Source organism: Carettochelys insculpta, chromosome 3, assembly GCF_033958435.1.
Source record: "Carettochelys insculpta isolate YL-2023 chromosome 3, ASM3395843v1, whole genome shotgun sequence".
NCBI classification, from domain to species: domain Eukaryota; kingdom Metazoa; phylum Chordata; order Testudines; family Carettochelyidae; genus Carettochelys; species Carettochelys insculpta.
In genome coordinates, this window is record NC_134139.1 from 145419150 (window position 1) to 145434063 (window position 14914).

Sequence of the window (14914 nt, forward strand, 5' to 3'; positions counted from 1 at the left end):
GAGCTTCTGGAAGAGGAGCTGCATTCTTTCAATTTTGAATTGAAAGAGCGCATTTTGTGTGTGGACACACCACCTGTTCTTTTGAAAAAGGGCTGGATTTTCCAAAAGAACTTGCTAGTGTAGATGCAGCCGGCGAGTGCTATGAGAAAGAAATTGGTCTTGAGCTAAAGAAATGTATGACCAACTGAGCCACTAGGCCTTCTCTGGTGCAGGAAGTGCTATATATCAGCACTGGTCTCATCTTAAACTTGTCTTGGAAATCTTATACAACATATATACATTCTTCTGTGTTTTGAGATGTAGGGAGTCTCCTGTGTTTTGAGTTTAGATACAAATGACGTAGCTTTCCAGATTACTCCCTACTGCAGACTGAGCCATATATTTAGTCCTTTGTGGGGTGCCATAGGAAGTCCTGGCTCTCATCTGTGGCTGATGCTGAACTTTGCAGGGAGGGCACTTCAGACAAAATTAAACCAGTGGAACTGAGATTAAACATCTGTGCTATTATACAAACTTCTGCATGCTGCTGTTTTTCTGCCTTGTGCCTCTCTGTAATATCATCACAAGGATTGAGGACAGTAAACCAATTTCTTTCATTCTGTATTTTTAACATACTGCTTTGTTGCTTAGTTTTCTCAGGCATTCTGTAGTGGTCGTAAGAATGAAGTCATTACCACAGCTGGGTGTACATAAATGAACAGTCAGGGCAGAACTCAGTCATTTTAAAAGCAAAAATCTCTGTCAGCATTCTAATAAAGCTGCCATATCTGGCCAGCCAATTTACAAACTCCTCTTAATAACATGTCCTTAACACGTGTCTCACCATTCAAGGTAGTTAATAATCCCTCAAAGAATGGCCCAAAAGTAGCAAACACCACTCCCATGTCGATGGCTGGAGCTTATTCCTGTATAGCCCACCTGTCACTTGGACCAGAATAAATAAATAAATAAATAAAAAATCAAAATTAAGCAGTATAAGTATACCTTTCATATACCTTTCATATCTATGCCTAAGTATCATTCAGATAATATTAATAGACTCCCTAGGTTTCTGTGAAGTGCATTTGTTGACCTTTCATTTATGGTCAACACATACTAAGTGGTGCTAAATATCAAACCTGTTTTTCCTTATCAGTATAACAGTTATCAATAATGTAATAATTAAGGTTTGTGATATTTATGCCTTGCAGATTGGATGGAGTTAAATTAGAAAATGGAAAAATTAATGTTTTCAACAAGAAAAATGGGAACAAACCAAAATTAAACCCCAAAAAATGGTAAGGTTTTAAATCTAGCTACGTCAAATCTGTGTGTATCTGACCTTACTTTTTAGGATCTTTTCAGTTCATTTTGAATTGAGTAGACATGAAACAGTTGGAACCAAAATGTTGTACACTGCAAACTCTTATTACTTATGGCTGTTTCTGTGTTCATTTCACAGTCAACGGCAGTTGGAGAGAGAGGCTTTGTATTTGGTCGTACATGCTCTTGTAATCAGAAACTCCATTAGTACTCTGAACTAGATTGTGGTGATTTTGTTTGTCTATTGTGCATTCACGTTTCCCATGGTTTCATTGTATTATACAATAGTAATGTCAGGGAAAAAAGCTAGTGACTTTTCGAGTTCGATGCACCCTGTGTGTGTGTTACAGGGCTACTCATTATGTTGTTCCTGCTAAAGCTGTGTAGATTTTGGAGTCTGCAGTTAGAAACTGCGTAGCCCTTCATCTCCGACTTGCATTCAATTTCAATAACTTCACAATCATTTCATTGTACAGGGAACCACCTACTTTCCCTCCTTCTCCCCCCATGCAACTCTTAGCTTGTTTCAGTAAAAATAAATAGGAAGCTGAAGAAGTTGACAGAAATTTTGACTGACACTTTACAGTAGTGAATCACACTCTCTGGGCTCAACTCTGATAGTTTTGAGGTTTAGTAGCATGGTGGTTTCAGTTGCAGTCTCCTGGACAAGTGAAATTACAAGTGTAAAATGAGTGTTCAAAATAAATCAAAAACCTCTAAAATAATTATTGCAGTGAATCACGTGAAAGAATTTGGAAGCAAGATTCTACATTGTGACTTTTTTATACAGACTGCAGTGTTTTGTTGTATAACACAATTAGCAATGATTCAGTGCCAGTTAGACTTGGAAGACCATTGATGGAGAAAGAGGGCTGTTGATTGTGCATTGCTGATAAACAAAAAAGTTAGGAAAACCTTCAGATGAGAGAGAGCTCTGAGACCCATCGGTTAGCTAAGAGGAACTTGTGGGTGCACTTAGAATTGCTAAAATCCCATTGGAAAAACTTAATCATCCAAAAATGACAGTTGCTTACTAACTGCGAATAAATTACGATAGGCCTACTTACCTGAGGCTACATGTTTTGAGGAGATGAAGTCTCAAATTAATTCATGTGAGTCTTTTTCAGTTACTTCAGATGAGTCCACAGCTGAGCAAGATAACTATGTATACATGTTCCATTTGATTTTGTTTCTCACAAGGAAGAAGATATTCAGACAAAGGTAACAGTGCTCACCGGCTACATTCACGTGGATGCCGTTAACTACACTACAGTTTCTCAAGCAATAGTTAAAACCATTTCAGAGTGTGAAGTTTGTCAAAGTATATGCTTTCATGTGCAGCAGTGCAACTTACATTGGGAAATCTTTCAGATCTGTTCACAAGTAATACCAGATGCTATCTATATTACATATAACGCACATGTAATTTCTCATCAGTCAGCTGTGGAGATGCCAGTTTGATAAAGTTGAGAAATTGGTCAGCTACATTAAAAAGATCTTTAAACATTGCCCTAGCTGCAAACTGATGCTGGCATCACATTGCAAACACAATTGAAATGACTGAAATTGGGGAACAAAAAATTTCCTTTTTTTTTTTTTTTCTTAGAGCCAGTAATTACTTGCTGCAATTCCTGATTTCAGACTGTACAATACCATGCAGCTCTCATGACATATTGATTTTTGCCTCAGAAGAGGTCACACTGACATTGAAAATGCAAGTTGTAACCGAACTTTCAACCCTTATGAACAATGCTCAGCTCAATAGGAAGTTCAGTTTGTTGCCAAGAATGGACAACAGGACTTATGGACTTAATCAGTTGGTTTGAATCTTGACATGTCACAGTCCACCAAGTGTACCATTAAGTAATGGATGTGTTATTCTGGGCTGAAGCACAATCAAACAAAAACACTGACAATGCTGAGTTAAATTCCAATTCTTTTTTGAGTGCTTGCTCATGTCCATTGCATGTACACGTGTGTGCAGCATGCACGTGTCATCAGAAATTTTTCCCTTAGTTGGGCCAGCAGGGGAGCTGTCTGGAGTGCTGCCAGCATATTGGCCAATATATACCCCTCCTGGCCTTCCGCGCCTTCAGTTCCTTCTTACCACCCATGACGGTCTTTGGAACACGCTCTTGCTAGCAGCTATCCTTTAGCAGTCACTCATTCTTTGTTCCGGTTTCAATAGTTACAGTTATCAGTTCTTAAGTATTTGTTAAGTACTGGTAGGATAATTTTAAGAACCCACCATGGACCTTGACCAATGTGTCTGGCACATGTCTGGCCGTCAAGTCTTCACGCCTTGTAAGAGCTGTCAGCAGGCTATGCATTGTGGTGATCCACACTTTGCTTGCCTTTAAATGTTTGGGTGAAGCTCACTTGTCTGAGACCTGTAAGGTGTTCAAACCTCGGACCACGCAGGAAAGGGAGTCATGCCTCAAAATCATCTCAATGGACATTATGACCGGCACCAGCATTGGACTGGGCACAGGCAATGCAGAGTACACTGGCCTCAGTGAAAGAGGTGTTTGGACTTTCGCATGCTTCTCCAGCACTGCACAGACCTTGGCACTGTTCCCGGGCCCTGGTGCTTCAGAAGAAGAGGAGGTCTAGCAGGGACAGGTTGTCCCCATGGTGCGTGTCCTCTGTGTGCCCTCCAGTGGGGCGTATGGCACCATCAGGCACCAAGCCCAGGGCCTTTCAGTCAGGCAAGCAGCCAAGCACACAATGGAACACTAGCCCAATTGGAGACTTCCCGGAGCCTTTGAAGCTGGAGGCTTTCGAGGTGGCCAGGGACCTAATTTTTTTCCCCTCTAGCTCCAGCCTCGGAGAAGGGCTCGAATCCTGGACAGCGCCAGTCACAGTTCAGGGCACTGGGCATCCTGGCACTGAAGCCAAAGAAGCACCGCTTCACGATGGCAGCTTCTCAGGCTGCTCCAGACCAGTGTGTGGCACTGCCTGCAGGGCCATCACTGGCAACCTCCACCCCGGCCCGGCACCTGGATAACGTCCCATCTGGTGCTTAGTGTTGCGTCAGCCACTGTAAGCACTAGCATCACTCAGGACCTCCTAGGCCTGTGCTGCTTCCTCCCTTACTTTCAGCACCGGATAAACTGGATTTGAAGTCTTGGCATGCTGTTGGCCACACAGATGATGTTTGCCTCTGCTCCACCATGGTTGGCATCAGAATATTCCTCCGACTCAGAGGTGGAGTCCATATGGTCATCCAGGGAGTCGAGGTCTAGAACCTGGCACCATTTCCCCTCTCTCTGTCCCTGGCACTGGAGCCCCTCTGCTTACCACAGCATCAGTGGCCACAACCAGTCCTAGTGGCCCCTACAGACTCCAGGCCTATTTTAATGGCCATTTTGGACCCCTTGGGCCTATCACCAGAGCCAGAGCACAGGCACCCCTAGATGGGAGTCAGTTTTCTCAGGGTCCAGTGTGCCGCCATCAGCAACCCCTCTGGCCTGTTTGCCCAAGTTGGGGCACTCGCTTCCCCTGGGCTAGCTCTCTCCACATCCTTCAGAACCTGAGGGCCAGGTGGTCCAGCCACCTTCAAGTCCTTCAATGGCCTCACTGGTCCTTTCACAGGATGAGGCCCTGGTGGAGATGGGCCCGACGGGGTCTGCGTCTTCCTCCCTAACAAGGCCCTGGATGATACCCTTCTTTCCATGGCATCTGTGGGCTCGAGGGTGCACTAAGACCTTCTCTAGTGGATGGCCCAAAGTCTGAGGGTCATGGCCGAGAGAGTGTCTGAGGAGTCTGTCCTGACTGTTGATATCCTGCAGTGAGATGCTCCTACTAGAATGGCCCTTCCCATTAACAAGACAGTGGCCAAAATCGCTTAAGTCCCTTTGGTAAACCATGGCCTCTATCCCACCGATGGACAAGAGGGTTGAGCGTTGGTACTTTGTGCCCCAGGAGGTGAATGAATGCCTCTTTTCCCACCCACCTCTGGCTGCCCACGCGGTGAACCAAAGGGAGAAGCGTGGGCAATGGGTGTGAACTTTAAGAATAGGGACTCCAAGAAAATGGACCTGTTGGGCAGAAAGGCCTACACTTTAGAAGATCTGCAATTTCTCATAGCAAACCAGCAGGTTCTGCTGTCATGCTGTGCTTATAACACCTGGGCCTTCATGGGTAAGTTCTCTGAGCTAGTCCCCAGGGACTCAAAGCCTAAGGTTAGAGTCCTCTCGGAGGAAGGCCTGGCTATCTCTAGGGCTACACTACAGGCCGCCTTTGATGCCGCTGATGCGGCGGCATGTAGCGTGGCCATAGGGTTGATTGCATGCTGCAGCTTCTGGTTGCAGGGGCCTAGGGTGCCTCCTGAACTTCAGACCACCATTCAGGACCTCCCCTTTGAGGGTTCCTCCCTGTTTTCAGAGCAGATGGATCAACATCTGCATGACCTAAAAGATACTCGTGTCACCTCCAAGTATTTGGGTATTTGTACCCCGGCTACCTAGATATGTTCACTTTCTGTCAGGCATGTCCTAGGGCCCTCCCAGCAGGGGCCAAGTCCCAACTTCCGCCACTGGAACAGAAATGGTGCATGCATCACCACTGGTCGATCCAGGACCAGAGCTGGGGTCCACCACCAGTAAGTCCTCGAAGCCCTGCCAGGGGTTTTGAAGGTGTGTTTAATGACAGTCTACCAGCCTCACTCCTCCTGTTCCAGGACTGCCTCTTCCCTTTCCACTGGGTTTGGAAATCTATCACCTCGGACCGTTGGGTCCTGGAAATGGTGGGAAGAGGGTGTGTTATCCCCTTCAGTTCCCTCCCACTTTCCATTCCCCTACCCTGTCCCTCTTCACAAGACTCTCCTGTGAGAGGAGGCGATTCAGCTCCTCACCCTGCAAGGAGTAGAGACACCTTTTCCCAGGGGTGGTAGTTACAGGTTTTTGTTCACAATATTTCCTGGTCCCCAAGGCAAATAGTGGGTTTTGTTCCATTCTATGCCTCCAAGACCTCAACACCTTCATAGTCAAGAAGAAATTCTAGATGGTGGCTGGCATCCATCATTCCTTCCCTGGTCCCCAGAGGTTGGTATGCTGCCCTCGTTCTAAAAGATGTGCACTTTCATATCTCTATTGTGCCCCACCATAGGTGATTCCTCCATTTTATGGTGGGCACGGATCACTGGCACGGATTGCACCCCACCCTTTGGGCTTTCCACAGCTCCGTGGGTCTTTCCAAAGCACGTGGCATTTGTCATCACCATCCTTGGGAAGCGAGGGGTCTGGGTGTTCCCATACCTGGATGACTAGCTACTGCAGGGACGCTTTGCCAGCCAGGTAGAGGCCCACATCACCTTTGCCATCCAGGTATGAGCCCAAGTCACCAGGAACTCTTTCTGGAACTGGGCCTGTTTCTGAATATGCCAAAATCGACTCTGTTGTTTAACTCAGTAAGAGTTTGTGGGCTCCGCTATGGACTAAATGGCAGCCAAGGCCTCCCTCCACAGATCCTGCTTCCTGGTAATCAAGTCAGCAGTCCGTGGTATGCAGGCATTCCCGATAACCATAGCAAGAGCCTGCATGCACCTTCTGGGCCTAATGGCAGCGTGCGCCTGAATAATTCAGCACGCCAGGTTCTGCATGCGTCCATTGCAAATGTGGCTGGCGCGATCTCAAAACCATCGTTTAATATGTGGGACAGAGTGGTGATGGTTCCTCCCAATGTTCTCTGCTCCCTGGACTGGTGAACGCAGGAGGAGGAGGTTTGCACCAGGGTCTTGCTCTCATCAGACCAGAGAGGATGCTGCCCTGGGTAGGGCTGTTCTCCACTTGGTGGAAGCTTAGAACTCTGATCTCACCTCCTGGGATTTCTAGTTTGGAGTCACCTACATGAAATGGACGTCAGCAAACACTTGAAGAAAGAACGGTTACTTACCTAGTAACTGTTGGTCTTTGAGATATGTTGCTCCTGTCCATTCCAAATCCCACCCACCTCCCCTTCCTCGGCGTAGGCTGGTAAGAAGGAACGGGGGTGGGGTGGAGAGCCAGCAAAGGTATATATTAGCTGATGTACTGGCACCACTCCAGGGTGCTCCCCTGCTGGCCTGACTGATGCTGCTAAGGCAAAAATTTCCGATGATGCATGCACGCTATGTGCTCACACCTACATGGAATGGACATGAGCAACACATCTCAAAGAATAGCAGTTATGAGGTAAGTAACCATTTGTTCTAGTGAGTGTTCTCTTGTGTGGCAAAGCAGCTCAGACAATACTAGTAGTATGGGGAAGAGTCAAGTGAAATAGCAAAAATGATCAGAAGTTTCAGTGACGTTCAGTGGGATTCTAAAGGTTGTGCATATTTTTGACTCTGCACAAATGCAGGTGTTGAGGATGACTTTAACCATGCATAATGGAACTCCTGGCTTTGACAAGAATTGTAGCCTGGAGATTCCTGCTCACAAAAGTATTGTGGAAGAAGTGGATTGTAGTTACAGCTTTGAAACTCAGTGGAAGTCATAAATTCCGCAGCTCGCAAGGCTAGCTTGGCACAGTCTGATAGTTCCAATGAACTCTGTGGATGCAGAGAGAGTGGTAGTGTAAACACAAACAGGTGTTTTCAGCATGAAGACAGGTAATGAGGAAAGACACAGATGCGAATTGCTCTATGTTGACATTCAACTAATGCCATTAGGAACCACAGCTTTTTTCCCCCACTTCCGTTTATTGTTAATTTAAGGCCGTGATTCTCAAGTATGATGTCACTTGATATTGCCCATCTTGGATGCCATATCTACACAGCAGGGAGTTGAGCCCTGCATGTTATTTGCTGCTGTAAAGGTGTCAGTAAATCCTGTCATGTTTATGTGACTTATTTATTGAAGCAAGTTAATAATTGCATGGGAGGGGTGTGGCCTGTACAGTGACTTTCTTCTGTAGTTGTGGACCAATGGGGCAGGAAATGAATCTGTATGGGGACTGGTAGATGGAGGGCTGTGAAGCTTTCTGCAGCTGGGAGAGTTACCCAAGAATGTAGAGGAAGTTCTGTCCCTCCCAAGCCTGGTCAGGGCCAGCGGCTAGGAGCTCAGACCTGGAGCGTTTGCAGGAGGCTCCATGGCTGCTACCTTCACAGCTCCTGCAATCTGCCCTACAGCAGGTTTGTGATGCCCTTTCCACCTCCTCCCTACTTCCTTTCGGGTTGCAATGCCGGAGTTACAACACTGTGGATTTCAGTGCAAACATTAAAATTTATGTATTTTCAGATCCTATGGATGTGAAATTGACTAGAATGGATGGTGAATTTCATGTGGCCCTAGTTATGCTCAAGTTTTGACTACAAAAAATATCCCTTTTTCCTCAAGATTCTAAATTATTTTATGCCTAAAAGGTGGGCCATCCAAATTACCAATAGCTATTAATTTATTTAAAATAGTTATATGCAGAAAATTAAAAAACTCCTAACTTAAAACTGCTGAGAGAGTCTTGTTTTAGGTTCACAACCATAAAGCTTGTATTTCTAGCTAAGCATTAATACTTTTTCCCTTCATTCTTTGAGAAGACAAGAAACCTAATCTTGTCTCAGTTGGCTTCCAGTACAAAAGAGAAACTAACTCCTTATAGAGTGTGTATTTACTAATAGCTTTAAAATTATAACAGTTCTAAATGTCTTACAGTTCGTACCTCTGTGATGTGACCATGAAATCTGTAGATGGAAAGGAATTCCCTTGTCACAAATGTGTACTCTGTGCAAGACTTGGTATGTATGCAATATCTGTTGATTCTTTTGTTCACAGTAATTGGCCTTTCATAATGTCTCAAAAATGACTTTTGTTTTTCCTTACAGACTACTTTCATAGGATGTTAAGCAGTTCTTGGATTGAGGTAAGCTTGCTGATTGAAAATATACACACCAAGTTAATTGTTTTTCCTTAAGTAAATGAAAACTTTCTGCTCTCCCTCAAATAAGATTTTGCCATTGCCTGGAACAGAAATTAAAATATATTTTGTGTAAATATTGTAAGAAAATGGGAAATTTTAGCAGAAACGCTCTAATTTTGAACCATTCAGAAGCTGTACCTGGAAGTTGTCATGCATCTGATATGGTCTCAGTGCCCTCAAGTTATCCTCATGGGCATTGAGTACTTCAATCAGACTATAGTTTCTGAACCAGCTTACAGCCTCAGTACTGATAACTGAATATACTCCCATTCATCAAACCCACATAGTACTGCAGGAGTTTTGCAGCTTCTTGCAGATTTTACAGTATTGGAGATTCTTGAGGGATTTGCTTGTTTTGAAAGAACCAGCATTTCCCTTGTAAATTGCCTTTGATTTTGAATGGTCAGTTTTTGAAATTGATGCTATTCTTATCCCCTTTTCCGGTAGGCATCCTGTTGTGCAGCTCTGGAAATGCCAATCCATTCAGACATACTGCAGGTTATCCTGGATTACATCTATACAGATGAAGCTCCTGCTATAAAAGGTGCTAAGAATAAATTTGTGTCTGGCAATTGTAGAGTTGCATGGGGCTTGAACAATTTACAGCAAGTATTTAAAAGCATTACATTTTGGTTGGATCTCTTTCAAATAGTTCTTCTATTTTCATTTTAATAAAAAATGGAAAGGCAGTTGAAGGAAGTAGAAAGTTTGGATATTATATGCTGCAGTGTGAACTCTTTAAAATTAGAGACATTTATGTGATATGGGGAAGGGGTATGATAAGTACCACAATTAGCTGCCATTATTTACTAAAAGATGCTGCATTGCCTTTTGAATCAAATGTATTATTAGGTAAACTCTAAACAGTATGGTATCACCTTATACTTTCGGAGTCAGTTGTGATTCCCCCATGGTGTTGTCCTCCCCATGCCTTCATTTTATTGAAGACACTGTGCTCTGCTGCTTTTCCCACAAGCACTTCTGTGTTTTGGTCTATGTTGCACCTTGTACATAAGAAGAACTTATCTATAGGATTTGCAAAGTCATCGCCACTTAGTTCTATTTTAAAACCCAGCTGACAGGCTACCTCTACCATGAGGCCTACCAATCACAATGAGCAAACTGGCCTTCCTTGAAACTTCTCTGAAGATTTTTCAACTTAACCAGTCTTCTTTCTGATTTGGCTCTTCTTCGTTTTCCAGACTCTCAAAATGTGGAATTTATTTGTAATGTTCTGGTGGTAGCAGACCAACTGCTTGTATCTCGATTGAAAGAAATGTGTGAAGTAGCTATTACTGAAAAACGTGAGTGTTTTACTATTTTACTTAATGAAGTGGCTGTATTTTCTTATTTTGTTAAAAATACATCCAGTTGGTTAGAAAGTAAATGTAGAGGTTTTTGTGAGTTGCAATATAATGCTTCTTAAGTATGTCAAGAAAGAAGGGAATGAATCTCTGTTTCATGTCTTTGTTTTCTCTTGCTTGGATATCTGTAGCCATATACCTTTCAGGTTGCCCAACATTAGAGAGCTAAAATAATCTTGACTTGAAACTTCAGTCATTCCACTTCACTTCCAAATGTTGGTCTTTTACCTCATCAAATTCAAACACTGTTCCCTCTCTTTGTATGGCACTATAGTTTGTCTCATGTTTCTACCTAATTCCCATCTCATGTCCTTTCCTAAAGCTTTTTTTTCATTTCTCTTTTTTTGCTTCCTTACTTCTCTTGACAGAGTTGTTTTGGGTGGAAAGATACCTCTTCTAGCACACCAACCATCCATATTTTCCTTGATCTCTCTACGAATCTACTTGGTTTGTTTGGCTTTCCGTTGTGACTTCCATTCCTGCTTTCTGTCACTACATTTTTCTCCGATATAGGAAAATAGTAGCGCTTAAGCTTTATTTACAAGATAAATTAGACATGTTAGTCTCATTTTAACATTTGTTTCTCTGCCTGCCTGCTTCATTTTCAAAGCTGATGTTTGTATAGCTTGTGGGCTTTTTGTAGTCGGGACTTCTTCAATTTCTGTAAAAGATCAGTCAAATTTATGCTACGCAAGTATGTATTAGTGTTGCCTTGGGTGGAGTCAGGGGCACTTAAGCATTAGTGCTTTTGTCTAGTGAAGTAGGAAAAGGGTTTATTTTTATTCTTTTTAACAACCTGATCTTTTCTCCCATTCATATTATATATCTTGAAGTAATAAGTGATTACAGAACAAAATTGCAGTATGTCTTTTAATTAAGTCTGTGATGTTTTTTCTTTCTAGTAACTTTAAAGAATGCCGCTGAGCTGCTGGAGTTTTCAGCAACATACAATGCTGAACAGTTAAAACTATCCTGCTTGCAGTTCATAGGACTAAATATGGCAGCCTTGCTTGAAGCGAGGTAAGGATGGTTTTAGGTGTTACACTTTAAACTGTTAAAGTGAAATACTGTAAAAGGGTAAAACTGTTGGAAGAATTTGCAGGAATTCTTACATGAATAATTGTTAAGAATATGCAGAAAGTCTTCAACTGCAGTGGTATTAATTTGTGCTGAAACTTCTGTGCCCTATCTTGCATGTATATACCTGTTTCGCCTGTACTACAGCACATAATAAAGGGTTACTTCTGTAAACCTGAAGGAAAAAGAGCCTGACCCAAAGCCCATTAAGATAGGTTAGTTGGAGCCCTTTCACTGATGTGGGCTTTGAATCAGGCCTGAGACTAGAGATTATCCAAGTAGTTCTGAATAACATTTCAAAATGGTTATAAGCAGGGCTAGATGAATTTTTTCCTGACAAATAGTTTATTTGATGAAAAAACAGTTTTGAACCACCACACAATTATGTTTGCACTTGGTGAGTTTTGGATGTAATAAATAAATAAATCAGAAAGAGCTTCAGAGAACTGATTTGTTGCCCTCTATTACTCCAGCTAAGGAGGTGGGGCACTGGCTTGGAATATGAAAAAACTCAGGTTTGAATCCTACTATGGGACAGAGACTTAAATTCCTCCACTGAATCAAGTGGGGATGATTTAAATCCACATCTCTGACCTACCCAGTGGAGTGCTTTAATCACCAGGCTGCTGAATTGTTCACTCTCTCTCTCTCTCTGACCCAATTAGCATTTGAGTATTTATACAAAGTAGAACAGCTTCAAGTAGATTAAGAGATTCAGAGTAACTTCCCACAGAATAGCCTAGCATCTGGCAGGAACAGTGTGAGTCCCTGTTATAGAATAGGGATTCAGACTTGAATTGCTCACATCCCAGTGAAAGCCCTGATTGTTGGGCTACATATTATAAGGTGAGGACACGCATGTTTTCTTGAAACTGAACTGAAACAAACATTTCCAAGTTGTTGAAAAATTTGAAACAATTTTGGAACGGACTGTTTTACATGATTATGTATTATATATAATATACACTTTGATTCTACAGTTATGGTGGGATGTTAGTGGCCACCACAATAATATTTAATTATATTCTGTACATGTGATATGTACCCTTAGGGGGAGGGATAGCTCAGTGGTTTGAGCATTGGCCTGCTAAACCCAGGGTTGTGAGTTCATTCCTTGAGGAGCTCATTTAGGGATTGGGCCAAATAGATGTCAGGAATGGTGCTTGGTCCTCCCAAGAGGGCAGGGTACTGGGTTAGATGACCTCCTGAGGTCCCTTCCAGTTCTAGGAGTTGTACATCTCCAATTATAATGTAATAAACCCTGCACCATAACTGTTTGAACCCTGTTAAACAGATATCCTACCATGTGAATCAAATGACTTAAAATATGCAAAAAGAGACTGAAGATACAACTTTGTCTTATTTTAGGACTCTGGATGTTTTAAGCGATGAAGTTTTGAAGGAACTTGCTGTTTCTTACAGAAAAATGGTGAGCTATATACCTGGTTCAGTGAAAAGTGATGATTTTTAAAATGAAAATTGAGGGAAGGTTATGAATATGTGCCAAATGCCCAGAAATGAGTGTAACCTCTCTTTCTTTAATTCTTCTGAAATTTTCTGAAAGTTACATATTGATTGCCGCTGCAACATACGTGATTCAGAGTGCCATTAATGTTGTCTGTCACATGCATTTAATGGCATTAATGGCACCACGAAACATGTTCTGTGTTAGCATTAGTAAGCCAACAAGTGTCAGGCAATTTCAATGGAGAGGGAGAATTTGTAGCAGGAGGAAGAGGTACTGCTTTCCTTGTTTTAGTAGAATAGGTAGTTTCCAAGATCATCTAGTCTTGCTTTCCTGCTCTAATATTACTAGAGTACTGTAGGACGAATTACTATTAAGTGAAACAAAATAAGTGAGTGACATTTTGCCAGTAAGCAAGGGAGAGTCAGTATGCAGAACAATGTTTTTTTAAATGCTCTAATGGTAAAAACTGTAATGTGTGCATAAATCTGTGTTCTTCCTCGAGTGTCCCCGTGGGTGCTCCACGATAGGTGTCAGGCTCGCCCCAGCGCCGCAGGTCGGATCTTTCCAGCAGTTTCTGCCGGACCGCGCATGCGCCGGCGCACGCCGCTCCCTTGCGCGCTCTCGGCCACGTGCGCGATCTGGTCCCCGCCAGTTCCTCTTTAACCGCCATCGGCTGCAGACGGAATCCGCTCAGGCTACGGCCAGAGTTAGCGTATTTAATGTTTTTAAAATGTTTGGAGTTTCTTTTTCAGTCTTTTAGCTTAAGTTAGCTTGTTAATGTTTTCAAAGAAAAAAAAGTAAAGTTTTACAGCCTTAGTAGCAAGCGGAGCAGCGGAGGCCCGGGGATGTAAGGCCATTAGGCCTCCTGCCGCGGCAGGCTGAGTCCGAGAGGGGAACAGGCACAGAGAAGGTGCTAAGTACCCTATTAACAACTCAAAGACTCACCACAATGTCCTCTTCAGGATTCAAAAAGTGTGAGTCATGTCACGAAGCGATGCCGGCCTCCGATGGGCACAGTCAGTGCATTAGGTGCCTCGGGGAATCTCATGTCACCCAGAAATGCTCCTTCTGCGCAAAGCTCACAGCCAGAGCAAGGAAGGACAGAGAGATGCGGCTGAAAATGCTGCTCTTTGACAAGGCCCTCCAGCCAGATGCGCCGGAGTGGCCTCAGCAGGAGGGGCCCACAGGGGCCCATAAAAAGAAAGCTGCTTCCCTAACCCCATCAGCGCAAAAATGGAGGAAGCTTTCACCAACCCGATCCCTGCCGGCAGCCACAGCGAGCGGGACGGGTGCAGCACATAGCCCCTAGCCGCAGTCACAGCTGAGCGGCGGCGGCGCAGAGACGCACGTGGCAGAGGCTGAGCCTCTGATAATCAAACAGCCGCCCTGCACCGCGGGCAGGGCGGCGGCCAGGCAAGCGCCGGAACCGGCGGCACCACAGCTATCGGCACCGACCCCCGGGGAGCTGGCGGTGCAGAGCTCTCAGGCACGCGGCCTGCAGGCGCCGGGGGAGACCACCCGCGCGGCACCGCAGCCCAGCGTGCCGAGCGCGGCGCAGACAGCGGGGCCGAGATCCCCGATGCGGAAAAGGGTGGAGCCAGCCCCACAGGGGAGGGGAAAGGCAGCACAGAAAGCCCGGCACCGCAGCCCTTCTCCAGACAGGGCTGCAGGGCTACTCGCTCTAAGCCCTCTACTTATGCTGTGGACTCCAATGAGGCAGCAGGGGTCACCTCCAGTATACCCTGAGCCCCCATCCCCGTTCCTACAGCCAGCATCACCATGGCTTGGACCACCATCGCCCTTCCTG

At 44.2% G+C, this 14914-nt stretch overlaps 1 protein-coding gene across 1 annotated transcript in view; it reads left to right on the forward strand.

Moving 5' to 3' along the window:
* The window catches only part of IBTK (inhibitor of Bruton tyrosine kinase), a 111306-nt gene that overhangs the window by 48731 nt on the left and 47661 nt on the right, over positions 1–14914 (forward strand). Inside the window, exons 13-19 of the mRNA XM_074990977.1 lie at positions 1191–1277; positions 8934–9016; positions 9104–9141; positions 9646–9742; positions 10401–10502; positions 11465–11582; positions 13008–13068. Of these exons, the coding sequence (XP_074847078.1) occupies positions 1191–1277; positions 8934–9016; positions 9104–9141; positions 9646–9742; positions 10401–10502; positions 11465–11582; positions 13008–13068 (586 nt within the window). The remainder of the gene's footprint in view (positions 1–1190; positions 1278–8933; positions 9017–9103; positions 9142–9645; positions 9743–10400; positions 10503–11464; positions 11583–13007; positions 13069–14914) is intronic.